At 38.6% G+C, this 24,152-nt stretch overlaps 1 protein-coding gene across 1 annotated transcript; it reads left to right on the top strand.

Moving 5' to 3' along the window:
• Positions 1 to 1,054: 1,054 nt before the first annotated feature.
• On the top strand, positions 1,055 to 1,940 carry LOC141369139 (uncharacterized). Its single transcript, XM_073874704.1, has 3 exons — positions 1,055 to 1,438; positions 1,546 to 1,687; positions 1,791 to 1,940. Exons 1-3 carry the CDS (start codon positions 1,060 to 1,062, stop codon positions 1,870 to 1,872), a joined length of 603 nt encoding a protein of 200 aa, XP_073730805.1. The 5' UTR covers positions 1,055 to 1,059; the 3' UTR covers positions 1,873 to 1,940.
• The last annotated feature ends 22,212 nt before the right edge of the window (positions 1,941 to 24,152 follow it).

The raw sequence follows: 24,152 nt of genomic DNA, 5'->3' as shown, positions 1-24,152 counted from the left end.
AATTTTGGATTGATTTAAGTGTCTATCTTTTCAACCAAATCTAGGGGTTTCAAAGCTTGGTCCCCTGTTGATATTTTTTCTCCATTTACGGCAGCTTTATAAACTACTTTTTCAAGTAATTAAATTACAGTAATAAATTACTTAGTAGGGGAGAGTGGGGTAAAGTGAGACATCGGGTAATGTGAGACACCCCCTGTATCTAGGCAACGGAACACATTTGTGGTCATGTGACCATTATTTTTTTAAGCCCCTCAAAATTCCCCTATGCCATGAGGGAGAGGACCTCATGCTGCTGTGGTAAGCATGTTTTTTTCACAAAAATATATTTTTTGCTTGTAAAAGTAAATTTTCTTGCTGTCAACTTAATCAACTGTTGTGCCAAAGCAAATTGATTCAGGTAGAAAAAAATATATCACACATGTTGATGAATTACCAACATATAAAACCTTGTAAAGATGCTAGCTGAAGATTAGCCTGAATTCCTAGGAGAGATAGTTTTTTTCTAAAATGTAGTGGTGGGGTAAAGTGAGACAAATGCTGTGGGGTAAAGTGAGACATGAGGCACAAGTTCAGTTTAGTCTAAAACATGTTTTAATAATAATATTAAAGGTGCAGTGTGTAATTTTTAGAAGGATCTCTTGACAGAAATGCAAAATAATATACAAAACTAAATTATCAGGGGTGTATAAAGACCTTTTATAATTTTATAATGAATGTGTTTATTACCTTAGAATGAGGCATTTTATCTACATACACGAGGGTCCCCTTACATGGAAGCCGCCATTTTGTGCAGCCATGTTTCTACAGAAGCCCTTAACAGACAAACTTTTTTACTAAGTTGTCTCCAACGATGACATGTTTGTCCGGTAGCGGCTACAGTAGCTTCTCTATGTGTTTCAAAAGCAAGAGGTGAGCAGTGGACTGAGCCGTTGGCTGCAAATCGCAACCTCACCACTAGATGCCGCTAAAATTTACACACTTCACCTTTAAAGTAATATTAATAATATTACATTACATATGTTTTATTTTTAATGTCATAAACATTGCAGAAAAACCATCATGCCAAGGCAATACACCAGAAAGACAACCTGGGGAAAAACACCCCTTGAGGAGATGGAGAAGGCATTTGCTGAGGTCAAGGAAGGAAAGAAATCTCTAAGAGCAGCTGCAAGGGATAGAAATATAGATAAGTCAAGCCTCCTAAGATTTATTAAGAAAAAACAGAAAGGGGAAGTAAAATCAGTAGCCTGGGGTGCCGTAGCTGAGGCAAAGAGAATATTCACAGATGAGATGGAGGAGGAGCTTGCCAAACACTTGAAACAACTAGCTGAACAGTTCCATGGCCTTCCTCCAGTTAAGTGCCGTCAACTGGCATTTGAGTACGCAGAGAAAAATAATATCCCTGTCCCTGCCAATTGGACAAAGACACAATGTGCAGGTAGGCTAGAGTGTGCAAGAGATCACATGATTCTGTAGGTTAACTAAGGCCAACTGACCTTGCCACAAAGCTTAATCTTATTGCTAATAATGAATTGTCTACTCTAGGTGAAGATTGGTTTGGCAGCTTCCTAGCACGTCGCCATCTCTCTGTCCAAACTCCAGAGGCAACATCCCTGGGAAGGGCTACAGCCTTCAATAAAACTACAGTCAGGGAGTTCTTTGACAATCTGGCTGTAGTGATGGACAGGTCACAGCATTAATTCTTTATGCTTATGTTTTATGGAGGTTTTACCTGTAAGATTTGGTTTTGATTCTGATAAGGTTCTTCTCTTGCCTCTCATCTTTAACAGGCATACATTCCCTCCACACATGATTTACAATGTGGATGAAACAGGCGTCTTTACAGTACAAAAGCCACAGCAGGTAGCCTAAGCTACACATGATATACTAGACAGCACCAGACTGATACTGAGTGGCTTGTGATAATGACCAGCTAGACAGAATTGACAGAATGCTGAAACTAATGCTATTAGTAATGTTGTGAACCGGAAAAAAATAATGCACTGAAAAGAAGTAGCCGTCTGATTGCACATGCCATTAATTTTAAACTTTCTATTTGATTCAGGTTGTGACAGAGAAAGGAAAAAAACAAGTTGGTTCTGTCACATCGGCTGAGAGAGGAGAATTAGTGACTGTCGTGTGTGCAGTGAATGCTACTGGGAATGCCATACCTCCCATGTTTATCTTTCCCAGAGTTAAGTTTAAGGAAAGCTTCATTATAGGAGCACCTCCAGGAGCCAAAGGTACATCCACCAGAACAGGATGGATGAATGAAGACATCTGGGCTGAGTTCCTTGAACACCTTATACAGCACACTAACTGCAACCCTGACTATCCCATGCTGCTAATCCTGGATAATCTTAAGGCTCACATCTCACTCAAGGCAGTAGAAATGGCCAAGAGCAATGGTATTGTTCTGCTCACCCTCCCACCCCACACATCCCATCGCATGCAGCCTCTCGACGTGACCGTGTATGGCCCATTCAAGACCCAATACAGCCGAGCTCTTGATAGGTGGATGAGATCAAACCCTGGCAAAACAGTCTCTATCTACCAGATTGCAGGACTTGTGAATGAGGCCTTCATGTCAGCAGTGACACCACGCAACATCACTTCTGGATTTAGGTCCACTGGGATTTTTCCATATAACCGAGAAATTTTCCCTGATGAAGCGTTTGCACCATCCATGGTGTCAGACCGGCCAAACCCTGAGCTGCACCCTGCCACTGCAGATGATCCGGATGGTCCACCCCCTGCAGATGATTTGGATGGTCCACCCCCTGCAGATGATCCGGATGGTCCACCCCCTGCTGATGATTTGGATGGTCCACCCCCCGCAGATGATCCACCTTCAGATGAACCACCCGCTGCAGATAATTCACTTGCAGATACTGATCCTTCCACTGCGCATGGTTCACATGGATGTGCCTCGCCAGCTGACTCAAATGTGCAACGTGTTCCCAGCCAACCTGGATATGTGTCTCCTCGTGAAATCGTACCACTTCCCAAATGTCCCCGCAGAAAACAAACCAAACGAAAGCGTGTGAAGACAGCCATCCTAACTGATACTCCTGAGAAGCAGGCAATTGAAAAGGCATATAAAGAAAGACAAAAGAAACTGGCAGGGGAAAAGAAAAATAGCAAAGAAAAGGGAAAACAGAAAAAGAAAGCAACCAAAAAGAAAATCATAGTTAGCAGCTCCGAGGAGAGTGATGTCCCTGTCCCAATTGATAATGTGTCTGACGAAGAGAGCTCTGAGGATGAGAGAAGTGATCCAGGGAACACAGATCTGTCAGTGGGGGACTTTGTCATAGTTAACTTTGCAACCAAACACAGGAGCGTCCGTTACATTGGCATGATTGAGAAAGTTGAGGATCACGAAATACTTGCACAATTTCTCAGAAGAATTCAGGTAAACACGAAAGTGTGGGAGAGACCCACGTTTGCTATAAAGGAAAATGATGTGGCATATGTTCCTAAAAGTGATGTGGTGAGGAAGCTGCCTCAACCTAAAAGGCCTGGAGGAACCACACGGAGAGAGCAACTTTTCATCTTTCCCTGTAACCTTCAGGGCTGGAATGTAGAGTAGACCTAGTTGTAGAGTATGACAATAGGCTGATGTTCTAATCCAGGTGGGTCTAGTCCTGTGTTCTGAGTCCCAGGATGTTCTAGCTGGTTCTGATTGTCTTTTGCTCTGACCCCCAGACAATAGCTGGCTCTAAGGGTCCTTTGTTCTGACCCTCAGACTGTGTTCTAATCTAACTGGTTTTATCTGTCATTTGAATGTTAATAAAAAAAATTGAATTATATTATGTTGTATTTGATTTTGTTCAGAGTTACTGTACTTTCAAATAATGTTCTTAATTGACCAATCCCCTTGATTCTGTTACTAGTACAACATTAGTTCTAGAATGTGTGGTTGTCAAGCTAGCTGTCAGGATTCTATCTGTTACAATATGTGTTGTTATGGTAGTTTCGGAGTGGAAAAAGTAAGTGGATCAGTTTACCCCGAGCTGGTTCACTTTACCCCGTTGATTTTTCTGGTCTGTCTCAGTTTACCCCTAAGCTGGGGTAAAGTGAGACACAAGACCACTTTTTTAAAAATAATCATATTTTCACTGCACTTCGTCCTGAATACATTCTGGTAATTTCCATTGCTAGGAAACATCCTGAATTAATGGGAAATGTGTAAATTTGACTGATATATCATTTTAGTTCACTTAGAGGGGATCAAATGTAAAAAATGTCTCACTTTACCCCACTCTCCCCTAACTAGTTACACCCAACACTGGACAATACAGAGAACACTTAGATTAAAAAATAATGTAAGGGATTACTCTTATTTTTTTGTAATCGAATTACAGTTACTTCTGATGTAACTAAATACTGTCTATGGACTGTAGAACAATTATGTATACTATAATAAATAGTGGATTTAACATGGTTTTAGTTTACAATTCTCACTATTAACTGGTTGATTATTAGCATTAATATTACTGAGATGTTGACTGTTTTTTAGTAGGCCTACTTAAATAGCACATATTAATGCCTGATTCTGCTAAACCTTATTCTACATCCTTAACCCTCTCCATTTCTACAAATACTTAAAATAAACAACTGCTTTAGTATTAATAAGCATTAGTTGGAGTATACTGAGGCAAAAGTAGTTAATAGTTAGTTAATAGAGAGAAATGAACCCTAAAGTGGGACCAGAATAATTAATGTACTTTTATATATTGTTTCTTCGAGCAATTTCAAGCCTATCCTTGTTTCATGTACTAAATAGGATTTAGAAAGTAATTAGTAATAATTAAATACTTTTTGGAGTAATTTGTAAAGTAATTTAATTACATGATTGAAGATGTAATTAGTAACTAGTAATTAATTACTTTTTTGAGTAACTTACCAAACACTGGTATTGTCATTTTGAAACTGCAACATAACAAATTTTGACAATGATACTTTAACTTCTCTTATCCAAAAATAGGCAAACATGTTTGCTGAAGGCTAATCCAGTAACTATAAAGCTACATAAGAATAACAATTTTTGACTTCATTGACAGAACAATTTCTCACCTGCTTATGGAAGCGTTTCTCTCTCTTTCTGTCTATCTATCTGTCTGTCTGTGATCTCTCTCCACCCTCCTCTCTTCCTATTTGCACTGACAGTTATCACACATAAGGATATTTTAATGTAAGAGATTGGGGATTCACATTTTATAACTGTCTATCAATGTATTTCTGAGGTAAAATCATTGCGAATTTCAATTGCATATGGACAAAACATAAGCTACCTAACTAACTATATACTTTTTCACCGTCTTACTTCTGACGTCTTTAAAAATATAAATCGTATATCCATGTATAAAAAAGTATATATGCAACGAGCAAGTTTTTTCAAAGTTTTAATTCACTGTACTTTAAATACAACGTTACCAATGACCAATGAGGCAGACTAGACCAGAGCACCACAGTAAGTTAGACGTTAGCCATGCAGATAATATATCAGTTGACGCTATTTCATCAAAGCAAAGAAATGCAAAAGAAGTGCTACATGGGGTGTAAAATGCTCTTCTCGGTGCTCTTTGGATGTAAGGGATAATGCTAATCAGTTTATAAGAAAAATCCAAGGCACTCGAATGTTGTAGATATAGTTAAAAAGCCTTTATTTTCACATGGCTTTATGTTTTAAAAACAGGTGACAAATACATCTACGCGTTGCGGCTAACAAGCCTTCGTCAGGGTGTAACAAACACATGCACACACAAGTTCATTTGAACGGCAGTCAATTAGTCCAATAGCGATCACCTGGTCGCGATATGTAAGGGAGCCTTACATATAGTTATGTGATGTAACAGTATTTACATCACATAACTATAAATATACACTTACAGTAATAACGAAGGCACTGTAATAATAAAGACACTTTGAAAATGCGTTTACTGCAGGGAGATTCAGCATATAGAGTGCCGAAGTCATGACGTCACTTTGTAGGCCAACCTGGAAGTTAGCGGCGCATGGGTTCCCTCGATCGAAAAGCCATTCATTTTTCCCATAGACTTTTGGAAAATCGCAAAAAATAAGATCTGTGTTCAACAAAGAGTTATGAACCTTACACGTTTTGTCTATCAAGATAATCTTTATAAGTTAATCGAAAATGTATACATTTTGAAGCCTAAATAAAGCCGTCCGATATAAAATGCTAACGGTATGCTATAAACGGACTACAGCGCACCGGTCGCGGATCAACGTCATCATCAAGCTTCCTCAAACTTTATTTAAAAAACACGCTCGCTCATTATGATCTGCACTTTTTATGGACACTTATCCACTTTTTCATGAGAAATATTGCCCATTCGTTATTTCCAAAAATGTTAGAAATTTTGTTTACGCGTGCCTCTTTGAGATTTTTTGTTAATGTTTTATTTATTTATTAGTTTATTATTTCGTTAGTTTATATAAACCTTAATATTATTTTCTTTGTGATTAAGGTTATTATGCATGATCATTGTGCCCCAAACTTTAAAGATTATCTTTCACTGTATTATGTTTGATTGTATGTTTGCATGCCATTTGCTAATTCGCCAGAAAAAAAAACATCTCAGAAGCCCTAGCTATTGCCGTATCAATTTCCAATCTTATGTACTTTTTCTTACTTAGACGATAGAAAATCATAGAACGAGGAGAGAGAACCACTATAAATCTGGACATAACAGTGTAGCTTAGATGCTGGTTTACTTACCGGTATTGTAAGGGCCAGCATGAGGGACAAGGTTTATCAAGTCTCATTAAGTAAAATTATGGAGAGATAGAGGAGTTAAATAAAGTGTTCTATGTATTTATAAGATAACTATACAATCTCTGAACAAACAGAACACAGTTAAATTCCAAACATTTAAAATAATAGTTATATATAATTATATATGTTGAATTTAAAGAGAATTCTGCCATCCAAAGCGAAAGCGCAGTAACTACACGCTTGGTCAAAATGGAGTTAAGGCTTGAAACGAGCTTTATGACATCTGTTCTGTCTTATGACAAAGTCTCTTAGTTAAATTTTGTCCCGTTTCAGAGAAATGAGGGTGTCAAAATTGCAGTAACTACAAAATCCATGCTAATACCAAGGCAAACGGCAGTAAGTGACGTTACTGCGTTCTGGCTTTGTTTCCCCGGCTTTGACACCGCAGATACTGCGGTTTTCCCCGATCGTAACACACAACAACAAACCAACCATGGCACAATGTCGCTTCCAAATGATGGTTGAACTCGCGTTAAAACACAAATAAACAAATACGGGTAAGGAAGATAGCAAGATAATAACTCATACATAGGCAAATTACAGCTTTATAAGTAGTTAACTAGCCAGCTGCTAGCAAGTTTTGACCTACCTGTGCTCGTCCATTGAAGGCAATATCCTCCGACAATAATGATATAATCCGATTCAGTCGCATTGGTGTTTGTTGATGAGAACATCTCTCCACTTTTTAGGCAGCTAATCCAATTGTATTGACAGGGGTTACTCCTTTGTTTGATAAGAGTCTGGTAAAGTTATATTGTTAGGCAAAGTTAACGGCACCCAGTCAACCTGACGAGCGCAGCCGGGGCCGGCAGAAAGCACGCAAGGTGAAAAAGTACACTTCCATAATAAGTGCTCTTTTTCCACAAACTAATTCTGTAGGCTACTTAATATTAAAACATTTTGTTTAGTACTTCTTAAGCTATAATCTTAAGAATATCTAAGTTTACATAACTGTGCTACTTTGAGACAACATGAAAATTAACTAAAATGGGCATACTGTTAGTTACAATAATGTCTTTGGGACAAACATGTTCTTCTATTTTTAACTTGTGTTAATTTTTAACTACTGTTTTTAAAGCAAACCTCGTATAATGTAAATTAATAAATAAAAATTAATAAAATGAGTAAAATACTCTTTGTGGTAAAAGGAGCATTTTTAGCATTCACAACATGCAAACATCAATAAAACTATTACAGTTATTAAAAACAATCAAAATGTATTAAGAAGCATGAGAAAAAGTTGAGTGAACACATTTAGTTCGTAGATACTGCACTCTGCTATTGCAATGGTGCTTTAGTTGTTAAAGGTCATCCAAAGGCAGAGTGCAGTATCTGCATTTTGAGAGTCAAGGGTCACATCGGTGGTCATGTTTTTTTTTCTATAAAAATTTCTTCCTAACAAGGCATTAATCAGGGGTCGGCAATAGGCGGCCCGCGGGCCAAAAGTGGCCCGCCAGCAATATTTTCTGGCCCGCCGGATTAATTTGAAGTCCGCTTTTAAATTTTTTTTTTAATCAGACTTTTTTATTTTACAATAATAGTTTACAAAAATGGCCCCGTGTATCATTCCTTCATTCGTTTTTTCAAATCAAAACCAAAAAGAAAATAAAGAAAAATGACTTGTTTTTCTATTATTTATTTCCTGAACTAAAATCAAACGACTCGTTTTCTGAATGTGCGCTCAGATCAAAAATTAAAAAAGGAATGAAAACGGGTTCGGACAAATTTTAATTGAACACCTTAGCAGACATACCAATGAAATAAATTTAAGCAGATCAGGTACTAACAGATTACATTTTAATAAGGGTTTTAATAAGGGTTTGAATAGCAACCATGCTTTCCTGTAAGTCTCATTCGCTTACAGTCCGACTTTTGAACTTTTTTCATTATTATTTATTCGCGTATAACACACTGACAAATAGCAAGAATGTCCTGAAAAAAATGCGTATAATAGCTATCTTAACGGGCCGCTTTTTCTCGTTCTCTTTCTCTACCAGCGCATCCGCAATCATAACTGTCATTAGAGTTTGAGCATACTTCTAAAACACAATCGATCAAATAATTGCAGAGGTATGACTTCATGAATCATTTGCAAATTTACTTCGTAAATCATGTCAATTCATCACGCGTGAAGACGTTAAACTCCGTGACATTGCAAATTACTGAAAAGTAATTGCTGGCTTTTAGAAACCACTACAAAATATGATAAAAATAAACTCTTTTACTGCAGTAATATTTTAACTAATACAGTTTTAAAGTAGATTTGAAAGGAATACTGTTGTGTTCTGCTACTTGAACTTTGGGCTCGAGCCCGACCTAAGGTTCGACCTTGCCTTCAAAAACAGCAAGTCAAGTTCGTTTACCGTTAATTATTAAGACTAAATGGGCAGGTAAATTCGTTAAAAAAATGAAAGTAATCCGCCAAAATATGGTTTTACGCATCTATTAAAATAAAGCCATTATTAATTTTCCTAACGCATAGTTCTTTGATCTTTACCTCCGTTTAAAACGTTATAAATTTGGCAAAGGAGGATGTTCAGCAATTTGAACAGCAACTCCGCAACCAACTCGGTTTATGATGGTGAGAAATTTGAGTGAGAGGCTTTGTCCTATTTAATTTATTATTTATATTTCATTATAAATACAATGAATACAATGTTAAAATAATATTTTTTTTGGCACGAACACAATTTTTGTATAACATTTAAAATTATCTGTATCTTTTCGTTAGAGACATTTGAATGTGAGATTCTGGAAACGTGACGTTAAGTTTTGCGGACCCGTCAGGTCAGGAAAAAAGCGGGTGAACACAAAGTGTATGAATGTATGAATAGAACCTTGTTGGAGCTGGACAAAAAACAGTCCAGCGGAGACCTCCTTAAACCTTATGTGTGTATGTGTGTGTCCCGGATAAATATTAATAAAAAAAGGAATAGTTCAAAAGTCGGACTGTAAGAGTATTTCATGAGAGCATAAATGCCTGTAATATTACCACTATAGTACTTGATCTGTAATGATTTCATTGATATATTATGCCTATAAAGGAGTTAAATAAAAAAAATGTCTAATCCAGTAATTAATTTTTTATCTGAGCACACAATCAGAAAACCTGTGGTGGTTAATTTTTTCATTTTTGTTTTTAATTTGAAAAAAAAAACGATTGAACGAATGATACACAGACCCATTACCATGTTTAATGCCGTCTTTCGTCTTTTAAATAGGAAATAAAGACAATGTTTCTTGACAAAAGATCAGATAGCCTATATTAGGCTAATTCAAAATAAGACGTAAGTGTGCCAACAACAGTTGGCCCGCCATCTACTGGCTAAAAAAATATTGGCCCGCGGCCAAAGTTACTTGCCGACCCCTGCATTACATGAATGCATTACCACAAATCTACCCACAACATGTTTGGCTGGCTAGTGTAAAAACTTTAAAGCCATTTTTCTCAGTTTCAGTGTTTGCGTAGATACTGCACTCTGCCTTTGGAGGGCAGAATTGTCCAATAGCATCAATGCTTAAATACAATATATTATAATTAAACCATACATGTTCCCTAAATAAACCATATACTAATTTTGTTCACATTTCTATATATTTTTACCTGGTAATCCACAAGCCCCAATGTGAGAGCCTGTGTAGTAAATTTTATCTCACATTATTGTGAGCTGACTGGTGTATAGTTATAATAGTATACAATAGTTTAACATTAAATTTTTGGTATTTGTTAGACAAGTGACTTACAGTGCATTCAAGCTATAGATATCAGCGTGTTCTCTGGGAATTAAACAAAAGTTAACAAAATGCTCCAATCACTGATCCACAGAAACATTTTATGAAAATAAAGATGTTTACTACAAAACTTGCTGCAATAAGTAAACTGAAAACAAACTATATACTATATAATAAGTCTCTACAGGGAAAGAAGGTATTTTTGCAACACAATGTGCATGCCCACATGGAAAATGCAAGTGTGTATAGTTGTGGCGAATTTTAATCAAGGTCCTCAAGGATGATTTCTTTGGGTCTCCTCCATCCAGCAAAGTACATAATGGAATCCTCAAAATTAAATTTATTTTAATTAAACACATTTCTCGAAGTAACGTTAGCCTTTAATAAACCTGCAGCAGATCTAATCTATTAAACAGCAAAGTAAACAAGCTTTAAGATATTTTAAGAGAAAGACACAGGTAAGTTATTTAAGCTGTTGATTTTGTAATAAAAAATGTTTATTCTTGCTAACTTAGCCTTTTTAATTCCGTCTGACCGTCAAAGTATTATATCATTCACGTGTTGAGCAATATGCACCATTAAAGTTTGGTCATGCATGGCCACATTAAGGCAGTAAATACGGTGTTCACATGGAAATCATCGTTGTGTTAGCTTACCTTACGGCACGAACAGTCTCCGCTGGGGAACATCGGATGGTAAACGAGCATCTTTCATCGACGACTTGTGGTTGCATCTCCGGACAAAACAAAACATGTCAAACTACAGTCTCTCCACAGTACAACAATCTTTGGAAAAACTACAATTTGAAAAGACTAAATATATAACGTTATGTATATTAACTGAAAGGTAAACTTCTGAGAATGTGAGGCTGAAAGGCTAGTGACAGATTTTCTGTCATGATGACGTCTAAAATCCCCGCCAAGGATGTAGTCCCTATTAGCAACTTGTTAGCAACCACCGTTTTTAAGGCACAATAAAGTTTTTAAAAATCACATGCAGATTATAACTGGTGTATTTTATGTCATAGAACAAAACATGAAAATATTTAGAGGTTTTGTTAACCACAGACCTTATTTCAGGCGATTTAGCAAAAACCCATTAAAAAAACCCATAGACTTCAGGGCGAGGGAACCCGTAGTGCTAAAATGCTAACTCACTTCCGCGTTTTAGCCTACAAAGTGACGCCATTACTTCGGCACTCTCTTATTTTGCCTTCAACACGCATCTCTTATTCATTTTCAGTTGAGTGGGGGACCGGAGAGTTAAAGCTGAGTGCCGCCACCTAGCGTCCTGGATGAATTCATTTTACAGATCTGAAAAGATTCGGGGCTTTTGACAAAACATTCGGGGCTCAAGCCCCAAAAGCCACCCCCCCCCCCCCCCCGCTCCGCCCCTGGCTTCACTATCAAGGATATTATATTCTATTATGAATATTCCAAGATGTTTATCCTTGAAAACACTGTTAACTTTTTTATTTTATATGGTAAACTCTTCATTCACAAACAAAAATGGCTTAAATCCCCTTTGTATTTTCCACTTTTTCTTACTGAAATAAGATCCATTGTTACATCTCTTAGACTTATAAAAAACAAAAAATGTACACTTTTTTTGAAATGTTATGATGATTTATTCAAAGATTTAATTTAAATTATGCACTTTTCTTACTCCGATGTTGAGTTTATAACTGTAATACAGTTTTACCTTATGCAAACCAATTATTGATTTGTTTGTTTGTTTGTTTGTTTGTTTTGTTTTTTCCTTGTATTATTATTCAATTGTCTGCAAGTTAAATTCTGTCCGTAATTTGTTTTCTATTTCTCTGATTTTATGTATATTCTTTATATTTTTTAATAATAAAAAAAAAACATTTGAAACACATTAATAATACTTTTATCACTTTAGATCATAAAGGTTAAAGGTCACAGTGTGCTCACAGGCCCTGTCTGCACATTTGACACACATTAATAATACTTTTATCACTTTAGATCATGAAGGTTAAAGGTCACAGTGTGCATGCAGGCCCTGTATGCACATTAAGCACATATGACACGCATTAATAATACTTTTATCACTTTAGATCATGAAGGTTAAAGGTCACAGTGTGCATGCAGGTCCTGTATGCACATTATGCACATATGACACACATTAAGCCTTTTAAATGTTTGTCATGTGTGCATAATGTTCATGCATATCAAATTTGAAACCTCTTTTCCCGGCGGGAGAAATAAGTCTTGCGCCAGGCGCAAATCAGTAAGGGGTTGGTCTGAAGTAGGCTCATTATTCATAGGTGTGGTTTGGGCGTAACGTCAAATAAACCAATCGGAACGCTATCCAACATTCCCTTTAAACGCAAGGGCGCAAGTTCCATGGCGGGTTGCTATTATAATGACGATTTACCAGGCGCAAGCCAGGAGCGGTTCACAGCCGAGGAGACCGACGTTCTTGTAAGAGCAGTCAAAGACAGAGAAGTTGTTTTGTATGGGAATGGGACTTGGGAGAAACCTGCACAAATCAGCGTCGGTTAAAGAGGTGTGAGAGGAAATAGCCACAATTGTCTCATTAGCTGGCTTCCCCATCTTTGCGGCAAGCGCTACAATGATGTCAGGAGACGGGGGAATCCCAAGATTTCCAGAATAAATCGGGCACACCGTGTAACGGGAGGTGGATCTGTCTCTACACATGACCTGACGCCAGCAGAGGACATCGCTGCGTCCACCCTTACCGCTGAAAGGGTTTGGGGGCTTTGAAATCGGAAACGCAAGCAAGGTCCAACCCCAAAGTACACTTACAAATCAAGTTCATATACATTAAGGTTTCTTATGAAAACATTTTAACCATTATTTACATAAAATAAACGTAATACAGCCACACAACAAACTCATGAAAATATTTTAATCGTTATTTGCAAGAGAATTTTTTAACGCAGCTACACAATAAATAAAAACTATCACCACAATGCTCACCACAATGGTTTCCCTTATCTCATGTATTAATATTTTTTATTGTAACAATTTATGATTTGCAAAATGAACTGTTGCATCTGTGTAGATTAGATAAGCAATGCGCGTTGTGCACGCTATACATTATGGTCAAGCATGCGCCCTTAAAATAGCATAATGAACTACGCGCAACGCGCCACTGACTTTAGACTAGGTTTTTTTTGGTTAGTAGCGCAATTGTTTTTTGAAACTGCAAAATAGCATCAGGGATGGTTTGCGCCGGAACACGCCTCCTTTTTTGCGCTGAACCGCCCAGGGAGCGCAAGTTCATTCCCTAGTTTGCCGACGTGCGTCTGTGGAGGGAAAAACCCGCTGTGCGCTGGTGCAAAATATGAAATGAAACATGCGTCACTGACAAAGTCAATTGCGCTGAGTGCAAGATAGGGCCCTAGAACTTTAAGTTTACCGTAAGTTTACCTTAAAATTTTGGGCTACCCAAGAAACTTTCACCAGCAACATAGGAGAATTAAGCAACTCAGAGACAAGTTTCAACACTTAAGATATAATTTATTAAAAAAACACAACAGGAAGCAGCAACAGCATCATCAACAGCAACAATAAAAAAAATGCAGAATGATGCAAAACGGGGCACAATAGGGCATAACGGGGCACATCGGGGCGGGGCACATTGGGGCAGAACGGGGCACATCGGGGCAGAACAGTTTCCAACGGGGAAAGAACGGGGCAAAACAGTTAACAACGAGGAACGAACGGGGCAGAACAGTTCACAACGCAGATGGGTAAGAACGGGGCATAACAGGGTGGAACAGTCCAGCAAAAATCTTGGGGCAGGAGTGGAGTGGCCTGTGGAGTGAAGACCTTTTGGACCTTTGGACGTTTCGGTTTCCCTGGTGTCGACTTGGCGCTGGAGGGGCTTTTCAACACCTTCTGGAGGCTCCTTTAACAGGTGTTGCTTTTAAGTGGCGTCAGTGTCACCGTTACCTTTCTACACTGCGCAATCGCTGATGGTCCAGCCCTGTGGTCTTCCAAGCTTGACTGTTGAAGAGAGAGAGAGAGAGAGAGACAGGTTAGCAACTGACAGGATGTACAATTTACAATAGACAGGACAGGTGACAAACCCACCTCGTCAGACTCCACTGCAGACACGCCAGACTCCTGCAACACCGGCTCGTCTTCGTCGCCGAGGACATCGACTCGGAGTCTGGCTGTACCATCGCAGCACGCCGCCTCCCGGAGGCCTTTTTTGGACGGCTTTCGGCCGGCTTTTTGGGTGTGGCATCCGGCCCCTCCAGCGCCGTCTCAAAGAGCCCATGGTGCTCCCACGCCTGCTTCGCTGTCAGATTGCAGGCATAAAATTTGTCCGCCGTGCGCGTATCATGGCACATGAAACGGGCCATCTTGGTCCGGCTCTCCGTGTCGGCCGCGTTCCGTGCCTATAAAGAGAAAATTAAGAAAAGAGGACGTTAGACATGTTAAACACGCAGACAAACAGAAGTTCAAACCCAAGGGCCCCACAACTTACATGGGTCGCAATGGCGGACCGGAGGTCTGTCAACGTGGGGCTTCCTGGAAGCCTCATATCCACCCACGCCGCTTGAAAATAATTGTTCAGGTTTTTGCATGGTTTTGTTGACGATGTGAAGAAAAAAATTTAGCCCCAGGCCCGCCCACAAGCTTATTCTTGATCTCCAAGAATTGTGTGAACCATCCGTACTCCTCCTTGCTCAGGGCGATCTGAGCAGGCCCGAAGGCCTGGTTCGTCTTATGCATGTTGACCTGCAGACAAAACAAAACAAAACAGGTGTTTGAATTTTTGACGCGACAAGGAAAAACCTTAAGAGAGACACACAGGCAGAGTCCACTTACATTTATCAGCCATGTGTCCGACGTATGGACGGCGTTCCTGACCTCCTCAATGGTCATGTTCTGGTAAACGCCGCACCTGTGGCTATAGATGGAGGCCAGGAACGCCGTCATGTACCCGTACAGCATGTACTGTGCCTTTTGGGACCTCTCAGACTTCAGCTGCTCTGGAAAAACACACAAAAACAGCGCACTTACTAAAGGTCAGTAAACCTTAACCAAAAAGTAATTGTGATAAGTGACGTTGACTTACCGAGTTTCTCATTCATCGCCGCCTTTGAGCACTCTCTACAAAGCTCCAAGAGGGCCTTGCTGATGAGGCGCTCATCTTTCTTGCGCTTCACCGACATCTGGTGCATCGTCACAGGGCGCCTCGTGTAACGCAGCATTAACCCTCTGGGGTCTAAGGGGTTTTTAGGGCCCTGGGGAAGTTTTGACATGCACTGACATTTGTGCTTTTTTCAGTTGCTTAAAAACATATATATGGCAAAAGTTTCATAACACTGAGTTCAGAACAAACTGGGCTACAATATTATATGATCAACATGTATGTACATGTTTGTATTTTTGAGAGAAAAATGTTTATGCGTGGTTTTTGAAAAAGCAAGATTTTTAAGTCACTGATACAAGTCCACAAGACTCATTCTAAACATGTTTTCCCAAGACTTTCCAAAACAGAATCTAGTAGTCTAGAGTTTTTTTTCAAAATGATGTGAAAATCACCTGGCCTGCTCATTCACATGAAACAATATATTGATTTACAATTTCTAAGACACATTTGCTTGGGAAAGGCCGTTTGCGTGGAGGCGTGAAAGCTCCTAAATAATCAGTGATTGACTATGGAGAGCCGGATGTGACTAAATTATAAATAAATAAATACATAAATAAATATACGAGGAAATGTAAAAAAACAAAAATACAGAAATAAATACAGAAATATATATACAAGGAAATGTAAAAAAACAAAAATAAATAAGTATTTATACCTGTATTTCTGCATTTATGTATAATTTTATTTTTGTCCACATTTATTTATTTATTTATTTTATTTATTTTCACATTTATTTATGTATATATGTATTTATGTCTACATTTATTTATTTTTACATTTATTTATTTATATATTTATTTATTTCCACATTTATTTATTCCTACATTTATTTATTTATTCATTTGTTCGTCTGTATGCTAATGAGGGGGGCGTGTTTCACCTCAGACTTAGCAATCGATCTCTGAGTGGCAGTGCTGAAGCTTTGAGGCCACAGTGACACCTGCTGGTCTGACCAAGCGAACAAAGTTACACAGGGAGTGAATGACTTACAGATGGGCCAAAACCTTGTCACGTTTTAAATAATTTTTTATCACCATAACTGTTTGTATGTAGGGTCACTACACAGGGCATACGGGTACATACTGTACTCATGACATGGCCGTAAACCGCCATCCGTTCGTGATTTCTAAAATGTCTTGGCACAAATCAATATCAAATGCATGTCATCAATAGATCTGATGACAGACCCTTGGAAGTGGACACCTGAACATGGAAGCGCGTGAAATTATGCACTATTAATCACATTTAATGTAAATGCGCTGGGTGGGGGCTGATCAGAGCTTGAGGCTCGTCCACAAGCAGCCCAGAACGCGGAGAGAAACCAGCGCACGCAAGCATACTGATCAATGCCTCGTTTAAAATGCGGTAGCAAAAGACTTTACATTGCCGTTTGCTAATTTTACAATGCACAACATGTGACAGTTCGAATCACACGTCATCAAGTGGAATCAGCTGTTCGGGATTAAATCTAACAAAGGGTGATCGCGCAAACGCAGCGAGACACGCATCTAACGCCATGCAGGTGATCCAAAATCAAATCATGGCGAGGTAACGCGTGACTGCAGCGGCTCATGTCCTTTCATTTCAAACCCTCAGATTTTGAGTTCACAGATTTTTTTAAATGAAACGTCCAAAAGATAACGTTGACAGCGACAGAAACAAGCCTTTCTATTGCGGTTATATTTCTCCATATAAATAGATTTTAAAGTTTTAAACCACATATGCATCACCATATATATATAGCTTATGTCAAGACATAAAGCTATCTCGTGGCATATACTATAATACATAGCCCTTTTTCGCAATGCTAATGCATAGGAAACCCTGGTCGGAAAAAAAAACAATAAAACCATTACAGAAATTCCTAATGGTTTTCATTAAAATACCAATAGAAATCATTAGCTTTTACCATGATGTTTTGGGACATATTCCATTAGGATTTAATGGCCCCACCAATAGAACCCAACACATACCAGTACAGACCAAGAGAGACCCATAGAGACCATTAGAGTTTCCAATAGACCAATAAAATTCCCATTAAAACCAATAAATCCAATAGAATTTCTGTGATGGTCTATTGTTTTTTAGCAGGGAGTGCAATTATAACATAACATGAGATTAATGCTTTAATTATACTAACATTTAAAATACAGAAATGATGGAATCAATGGTACGTTTAATGTAAACTAAAACAGCCAGAAGGTGGCGGCAAGTCGCTGTCTCAACGAGTAAGTTCGATCAATTCAGCCGATTCATTTGAATTCTGATTTAGTCAATAACACCACCACATGTTGCTTGCGGGCTGCATTGGTAGTTGTTAGGCTATAGGTTATTGTCAAATATGTTATTATCTGGAAATAACATATTCTTCCAAAACAAAGTCACTGCAACCAATCTCACCAAATATGACACATACCAAATTTGGTGTATAATTAAAACCTCTCATAAAACGTTTACAACACAATTCTGTGTGTTTTGTTGCTGGTTGGAGCGTTGAGATCTCTGGACGACGGCAGTGGCCTTATTTTTGACAAAAAATATTGGAAATGTTGGTGTACCATCTGTGTTCATTTGTTTTTATGTACAAGGGTCCCTTTATTATATTCTGTGCAAATGTGCATGACTGTATGAACATATATAATGTTTGGTCCTTTTATGTTCATACAGTCATGCACATTTGCACAGAATATAATAAAGGGAGCCTTGTACATAAAAATAAATGAACACAGATGGTATACCAATATTTTTAATACAGTTGAATACTGCAATAAGGTTAGTATAAGATCCAGTTATAGTATTCATTATATATTAATCACACGCCCTTATTTGGGGCTAAGCCCACATATAACCAGTGCTGGCAAAATGGGTTGGAATGTGCTTGGGGATGGGCTAATTAAAATCCACAGGCAAAACAAAAAAGTCCTTTTGTCAAAAATAAGGTTATTGCTGTCGTCTAGAGATCTCAATGCTCCAATTAGTAATAAAACATATAGAATTGTGTTGTGAACGTTTTATGAGAGGTTTTAATTATACACCAAATTTGGTATGTGTCATATTTGGTGAGATTGGTTGCAGTGACTTTGTTTTGGAAGAATATGTTATTTCCAGATAATAACATATTTGACAATAACCTATAGCCTAACAACTACCAATGCAGCCTGCAAGCAACATGTGGTGGTGTTATTGACTAAATCAGAATTCAAATGAATCGGCTGAATTGATCGAACTTACTCGTTGAGACAGCGACTTGCCGCCACCTTCTGGCTGTTTTAGTTTACATTAAACGTACCATTGATTCTATCATTTCTGTATTTTAAATGTTATTATAATTAAAGCATTAATCTCATGTTATGTTATAATTGCACTCCCTGCTAAAAAACAATAGACCATCACAGAAATTCTATTGGATTTATTGGTTTTAATGGGAATTTTATTGGTCTATTGGAAACTCTAATGGTCTCTATGGGTCTCTCTTGGTCTGTACTGGTATGTGTTGGGTTCTATTGGTGGGGCCATTAAATCCTAATGGAATATGTCCCAAAACATGATGGTAAAAGCTAATGATTTCTATTGGTATTTTAATGAAAACCATTAGGAATTTCTGTAATGGTTTTATTGTTTTTTTTCCGACCAGGGTTTCCTATGCACCAGCACCGCGAAAAAGGGCCATGCACTACAGTATATGCCACGAGATAGCTTTATGTCTTGACATAAGCTATATATATATGGTGATGCATATGTGGTTTAAAACTTTAAAATCTATTTATATGGAGAAATATAACCGCAATAGAAAGGCTTGTTTCTGTCGCTGTCAACGTTATCTTTTGGACGTTTCATTTAAAAAAATCTGTGAACTCAAAATCTGAGGGTTTGAAATGAAAGGACATGAGCCGCTGCAGTCACGCGTTACCTCGCCATGATTTGATTTTGGATCACCTGCATGGCGTTAGATGCGTGTCTCGCTGCGTTTGCGCGATCACCCTTTGTTAGATTTAATCCCGAACAGCTGATTCCACTTGATGACGTGTGATTCGAACTGTCACATGTTGTGCATTGTAAAATTAGCAAACGGCAATGTAAAGTCTTTTGCTACCGCATTTTAAACGAGGCATTGATCAGTATGCTTGCGTGCGCTGGTTTCTCTCCGCGTTCTGGGCTGCTTGTGGACGAGCCTCAAGCTCTGATCAGCCCCCACCCAGCGCATTTACATTAAATGTGATTAATAGTGCATAATTTCACGCGCTTCCATGTTCAGGTGTCCACTTCCAAGGGTCTGTCATCAGATCTATTGATGACGTGCATTTGATATTGATTTGTGCCAAGACATTTTAGAAATCACGAACGGATGGCGGTTTACGGCCATGTCATGAGTACAGTATGTACCCGTATGCCCTGTGTAGTGACCCTACATACAAACAGTTATGGTGATAAAAAATTATTTAAAACGTGACAAGGTTTTGGCCCATCTGTAAGTCATTCACTCCCTGTGTAACTTCGTTCGCTTGGTCAGACCAGCAGGTGTCACTGTGGCCTCAAAGCTTCAGCACTGCCACTCAGAGATCGATTGCTAAGTCTGAGGTGAAACACGCCCCCCTCATTAGCATACAGACGAACAAATGAGTAAATAAATAAATGTAGGAATAAATAAATGTGGAAATAAATAAATATATAAATAAATAAATGTAAAAATAAATAAATGTAGACATAAATACATATATACATAAATAAATGTGAAAATAAATAAAAGTGAAAATAAATAAATGCATAAATAAATAAATAAATAAATAAATAAATAAATAAATGTGGACAAAAATAAAATTATACATAAATGCAGAAATACAGGTATAAATACTTATTTATTTTTGTTTTTTTACATTTCCTTGTATATATATTTCTGTATTTATTTCTGTATTTTTGTTTTTTTACATTTCCTCGTATATTTATTTATGTATTTATTTATTTATAATTTAGTCACATCCGGCTCTCCATAATTGACAGCTGAGGAACAATAATCGCATAATGAGCCGCATAATGAGCCACATAATGAGCCTTGTAGGAATGTTCAACAGGAATGTAACTTTCCCTGTAGTAAAACCATGATAAGGTGTACTTGGGAATTTATAACAAAAATGTATATATATATATATATATATATATATATATATATATATATATATATTATAATGTGAGTATATATAGAAATATTTTCTATTAATTTCAGAAGTATATCTAAAACCATAGTAATCATAGTAAAGGTACTGTTACCATGATAAGGTTTACTTGGGAATTTATAACAAAAAATTATATATATAATGTGTGTATATATAGAAATATATATAAATATTTTCTATTAATTTCACAAGCATACCTTTAAAAACCATAGTAATCATAGTAAAGGTACTGTTACCATGATAAGGTTTACTTGGGAATTTATAACAAAAAAAATTATATATATAATGTGTGTATATATAGAAATATTTTCTATTAATTTCACAAGCATACCTTTAAAAACCATAGTAATCATAGTAAAGGTATTGTTTGGCCATCGTAAAAATTAACACAGGGTTATTTGGTTGGCCAGCGAGAGGTTTACTTTTGTGCAGTAAACAACTCTAAAGAAGAACTGCCTATCGTTGTCTGGACTCTTATTTGTGTTTTAGTAATCATTATAGTAGAAACACACACAACAAGGGACAAGCGTCACAAACTTGTTTGTTTACATCCGCCGCCGCCATTACTCCCTCACGTGTTGATCATGAAAGCAGTAATGCGAGTGATCCTGTGTTTAATAAACTTGCTGTGTGGAGATATAACCTTAGACGCAAGTAAATAAGGATTGTACTGTTTGCAATCGCCTATTTTATACGACCGCATCGATTTCCTGACTCGTGTGTTTGTGTATGTGCGTTTCCCCTCGCGTGAAATGTTTGACGGAAGAACAAGGAAACACTCGCGTCTGGAGATATTGACACACATACGCAAGTAAATAAGGATTTAGATGTCATGTTTTGGTGCATTCGGATGAAACAACAAGGAATGGAGAGACTGGATTGTGGATTGCCTATCCATTGACTGCAGGAGGCACAAGTTATGCATATGGATGTCTCTGCTCATTCACTTCAATGGCGTGGGGGTGTGGCGATCTCATCTCATAGATAATCAGGTAACATTAGAGAGACGGTCTCTCTCCTACTTCTCATACAGTTTACACCGAATGACAATATATGTTTTCGATCTCACTTACATCATTTAAAAGCTGACATTCCAAGCATTATGTAGACATTTATCTTTTGTTTCTAAGACATTAATTCGTTAAGTTACAGTTAATTTTTCTGACGCGTTTGAGAAAGGACTTCCCTGAGGGAGAGAGAACAAAACGCGCATCATGTTTATTTTCTTAATTTTGCGAAAAGAACATTCTGTTTTTATTGGGAGTGGACAGATAAAAACTAGACACTTTAACATTTTAAATGATGTATAAATCATATCTGTATGTCAAAAATCAGCAGAGTTATCTAAGTCTCTTTGCAGAGTGATTGAAAAATAAAGAGTTTGCGCCCGCGCCACAGCAGACCCCAGAGTGTTAACTTGACTTCCCTGCGGATGCCCAACATGGGCTTCTTTGAGAGGCGGCAGGTCGGAGGCGGGGTGGCGGCAATGTAATCTAAAAATTGCGAAACATTTTTCAAATAGTGATTTAAAGTAGTTTCATCATTGCCGTCACCCTCAGGCTTGACACCCACCTGCAGACAGAGAGAGAGAGAGAGACTCGATCAGAATAAAACAAAGTGCCACTTTTTGTCACGTAAAGTCAACAGAACTGAACTTACTTGCGGAGCCGCTCTGAATTGTCCAAAAAGTCGAGGGTCTGAAGCCTTCCACCCCCCACCGCCATGTAGGCCAGTAATTTTCGTATGCGGTAGATTTTACCGCTCATGTTCTCCTGGAGCTTTGGGGTGGGATCTGGCCTCTCTTGATGTTCCCTTTACTGCTCCATCAGGACGTCTGGACAGAGAGAGAGAACAAAAAACAGACAAGTTAGCTAAAAACACACAAAGCACAATGAGACTTACGAGGGGGCACGGGTGGTAGATTCAAACTCACTCAAGGCCAAGACGTGGTCGGGGAAGTGAGGGTTGGGGCTGGACTTGCCGGAGCGCCCAGGTGAATTTGAAACAGACTGCTGTGAGGAGGAGGATGCGGGGGTGGGGGGGGGGGGTGGATGGATGCTGCAGCGGGGTAGGCGGCACGAAATCTTTCTCCCTGTCATCCTCCCTATCATCCGGGAACGGCCTAATAAGCTTACGTGTCACCTGAGTCAAGTACGCCGCAGGCCCCCTCTTCCACCGCCGCTGCATTTTCCGGAAGCGATGGGTCAGTTCCCTTAATGTGGAAGAGAGGATCTCTACTTGACTGTTGAGGTCAGCCACCATCTCCCTCGCCTGGCGGCAAGCCCCCCGCTCACAGACTTCTTCCTCGCCACCTCAGCTTGGCCCTCCGCCTCCTCCAGGTCAAGCGTGGAAGCCATTGGAACCTCCGGTCCCGTGGCACGCATGGCAGCCAAGTCCAATATGACTTTTTTCCTTTTCATCTCGGCCCCTGCTGCCCTGCGAGCTGCCGCCGTGAGCTCTGTGTGGGACTTTAGGTGCCGGTCCAGCCTCGACGACTCTTTTTGGCAGCCCGGGATAGGGCAGTGTCCCTCACGGACACTGACCCTACCCGACTGCAGCGCGAGGAAGCTTCCTCTCTGTCAAATTTTTTATCCCGTGGGTCACCCGGAGGTGCTGGCTCAATTGCAAAAAGGCTTTGGAGCAGATTGGGCAGCTATTGGTTGCCATATTGAAACAGCTATCACTAACATTCATAAATGAGAAGTGGTTCTGTGGTCTTCTATAAAGTAACTTGGCAATTAACAGTATTATGAAATGGGAAATGACATTTGTGAACTATCTGCATTGTTCCCTTGAGTTTGTAAACAGCTCTGTAAACAAATCTGTCTGGTGCAGATTGTGGACCGCAAGCCTTTTTCCTGTGCAGTTTGTGGACTACACGCACTTTCCTTTGCAGTTTGTGGACTACGACAGCTAAATACCATTGAACTAAACTAAGTAGTGTATACTTTATTAATTCTAAATAAACTTTTTATTAATTATATGAAATTTAGTGTGCACTTTGTCGAGTCACAGTATGCCCGCATGCCCTGTATGCACATTATGCACATATGACACACATTAACAATGCTTTTATCACTTTAGCTCATGGAGGTTAAAGGTCACAGTGTGCACACAGGTCTTCTATGCACATATGACACACATTGTGCACACAGGCCTTGTATGCACATTATACACATATCACACACATTAATAATGCATGCACATAGGCCCTGTATGCACATATGACATGCAGTGTGCACGCAGGCCTTGTATGCACATTATGCACATATGACACACATTAATAATGCTTTGTT

Source organism: Misgurnus anguillicaudatus, chromosome 12 (genome assembly GCF_027580225.2).
Source record: "Misgurnus anguillicaudatus chromosome 12, ASM2758022v2, whole genome shotgun sequence".
NCBI classification, from domain to species: domain Eukaryota; kingdom Metazoa; phylum Chordata; class Actinopteri; order Cypriniformes; family Cobitidae; genus Misgurnus; species Misgurnus anguillicaudatus.
Note: the sequence above shows the minus strand (reverse complement) of the source record. Positions and strands in the feature narration are given on the sequence as shown.

What these genes read in the sequence shown, in the direction of transcription:
- LOC141369139 (XM_073874704.1), top strand. Translation starts at nt 1,060, where the DNA reads ATGCCAAGGCAATACACCAGAAAGACAACCTGGGGAAAAACACCCCTT. An exon ending in GACAAAGACACAATGTGCAG is followed by an intron (nt 1,439 to 1,545) that starts GTAGGCTAGAGT and finishes TGTCTACTCTAG; the next exon opens with GTGAAGATTGGTTTGGCAGC. An exon ending in CTGGCTGTAGTGATGGACAG is followed by an intron (nt 1,688 to 1,790) that starts GTCACAGCATTA and finishes CATCTTTAACAG; the next exon opens with GCATACATTCCCTCCACACA.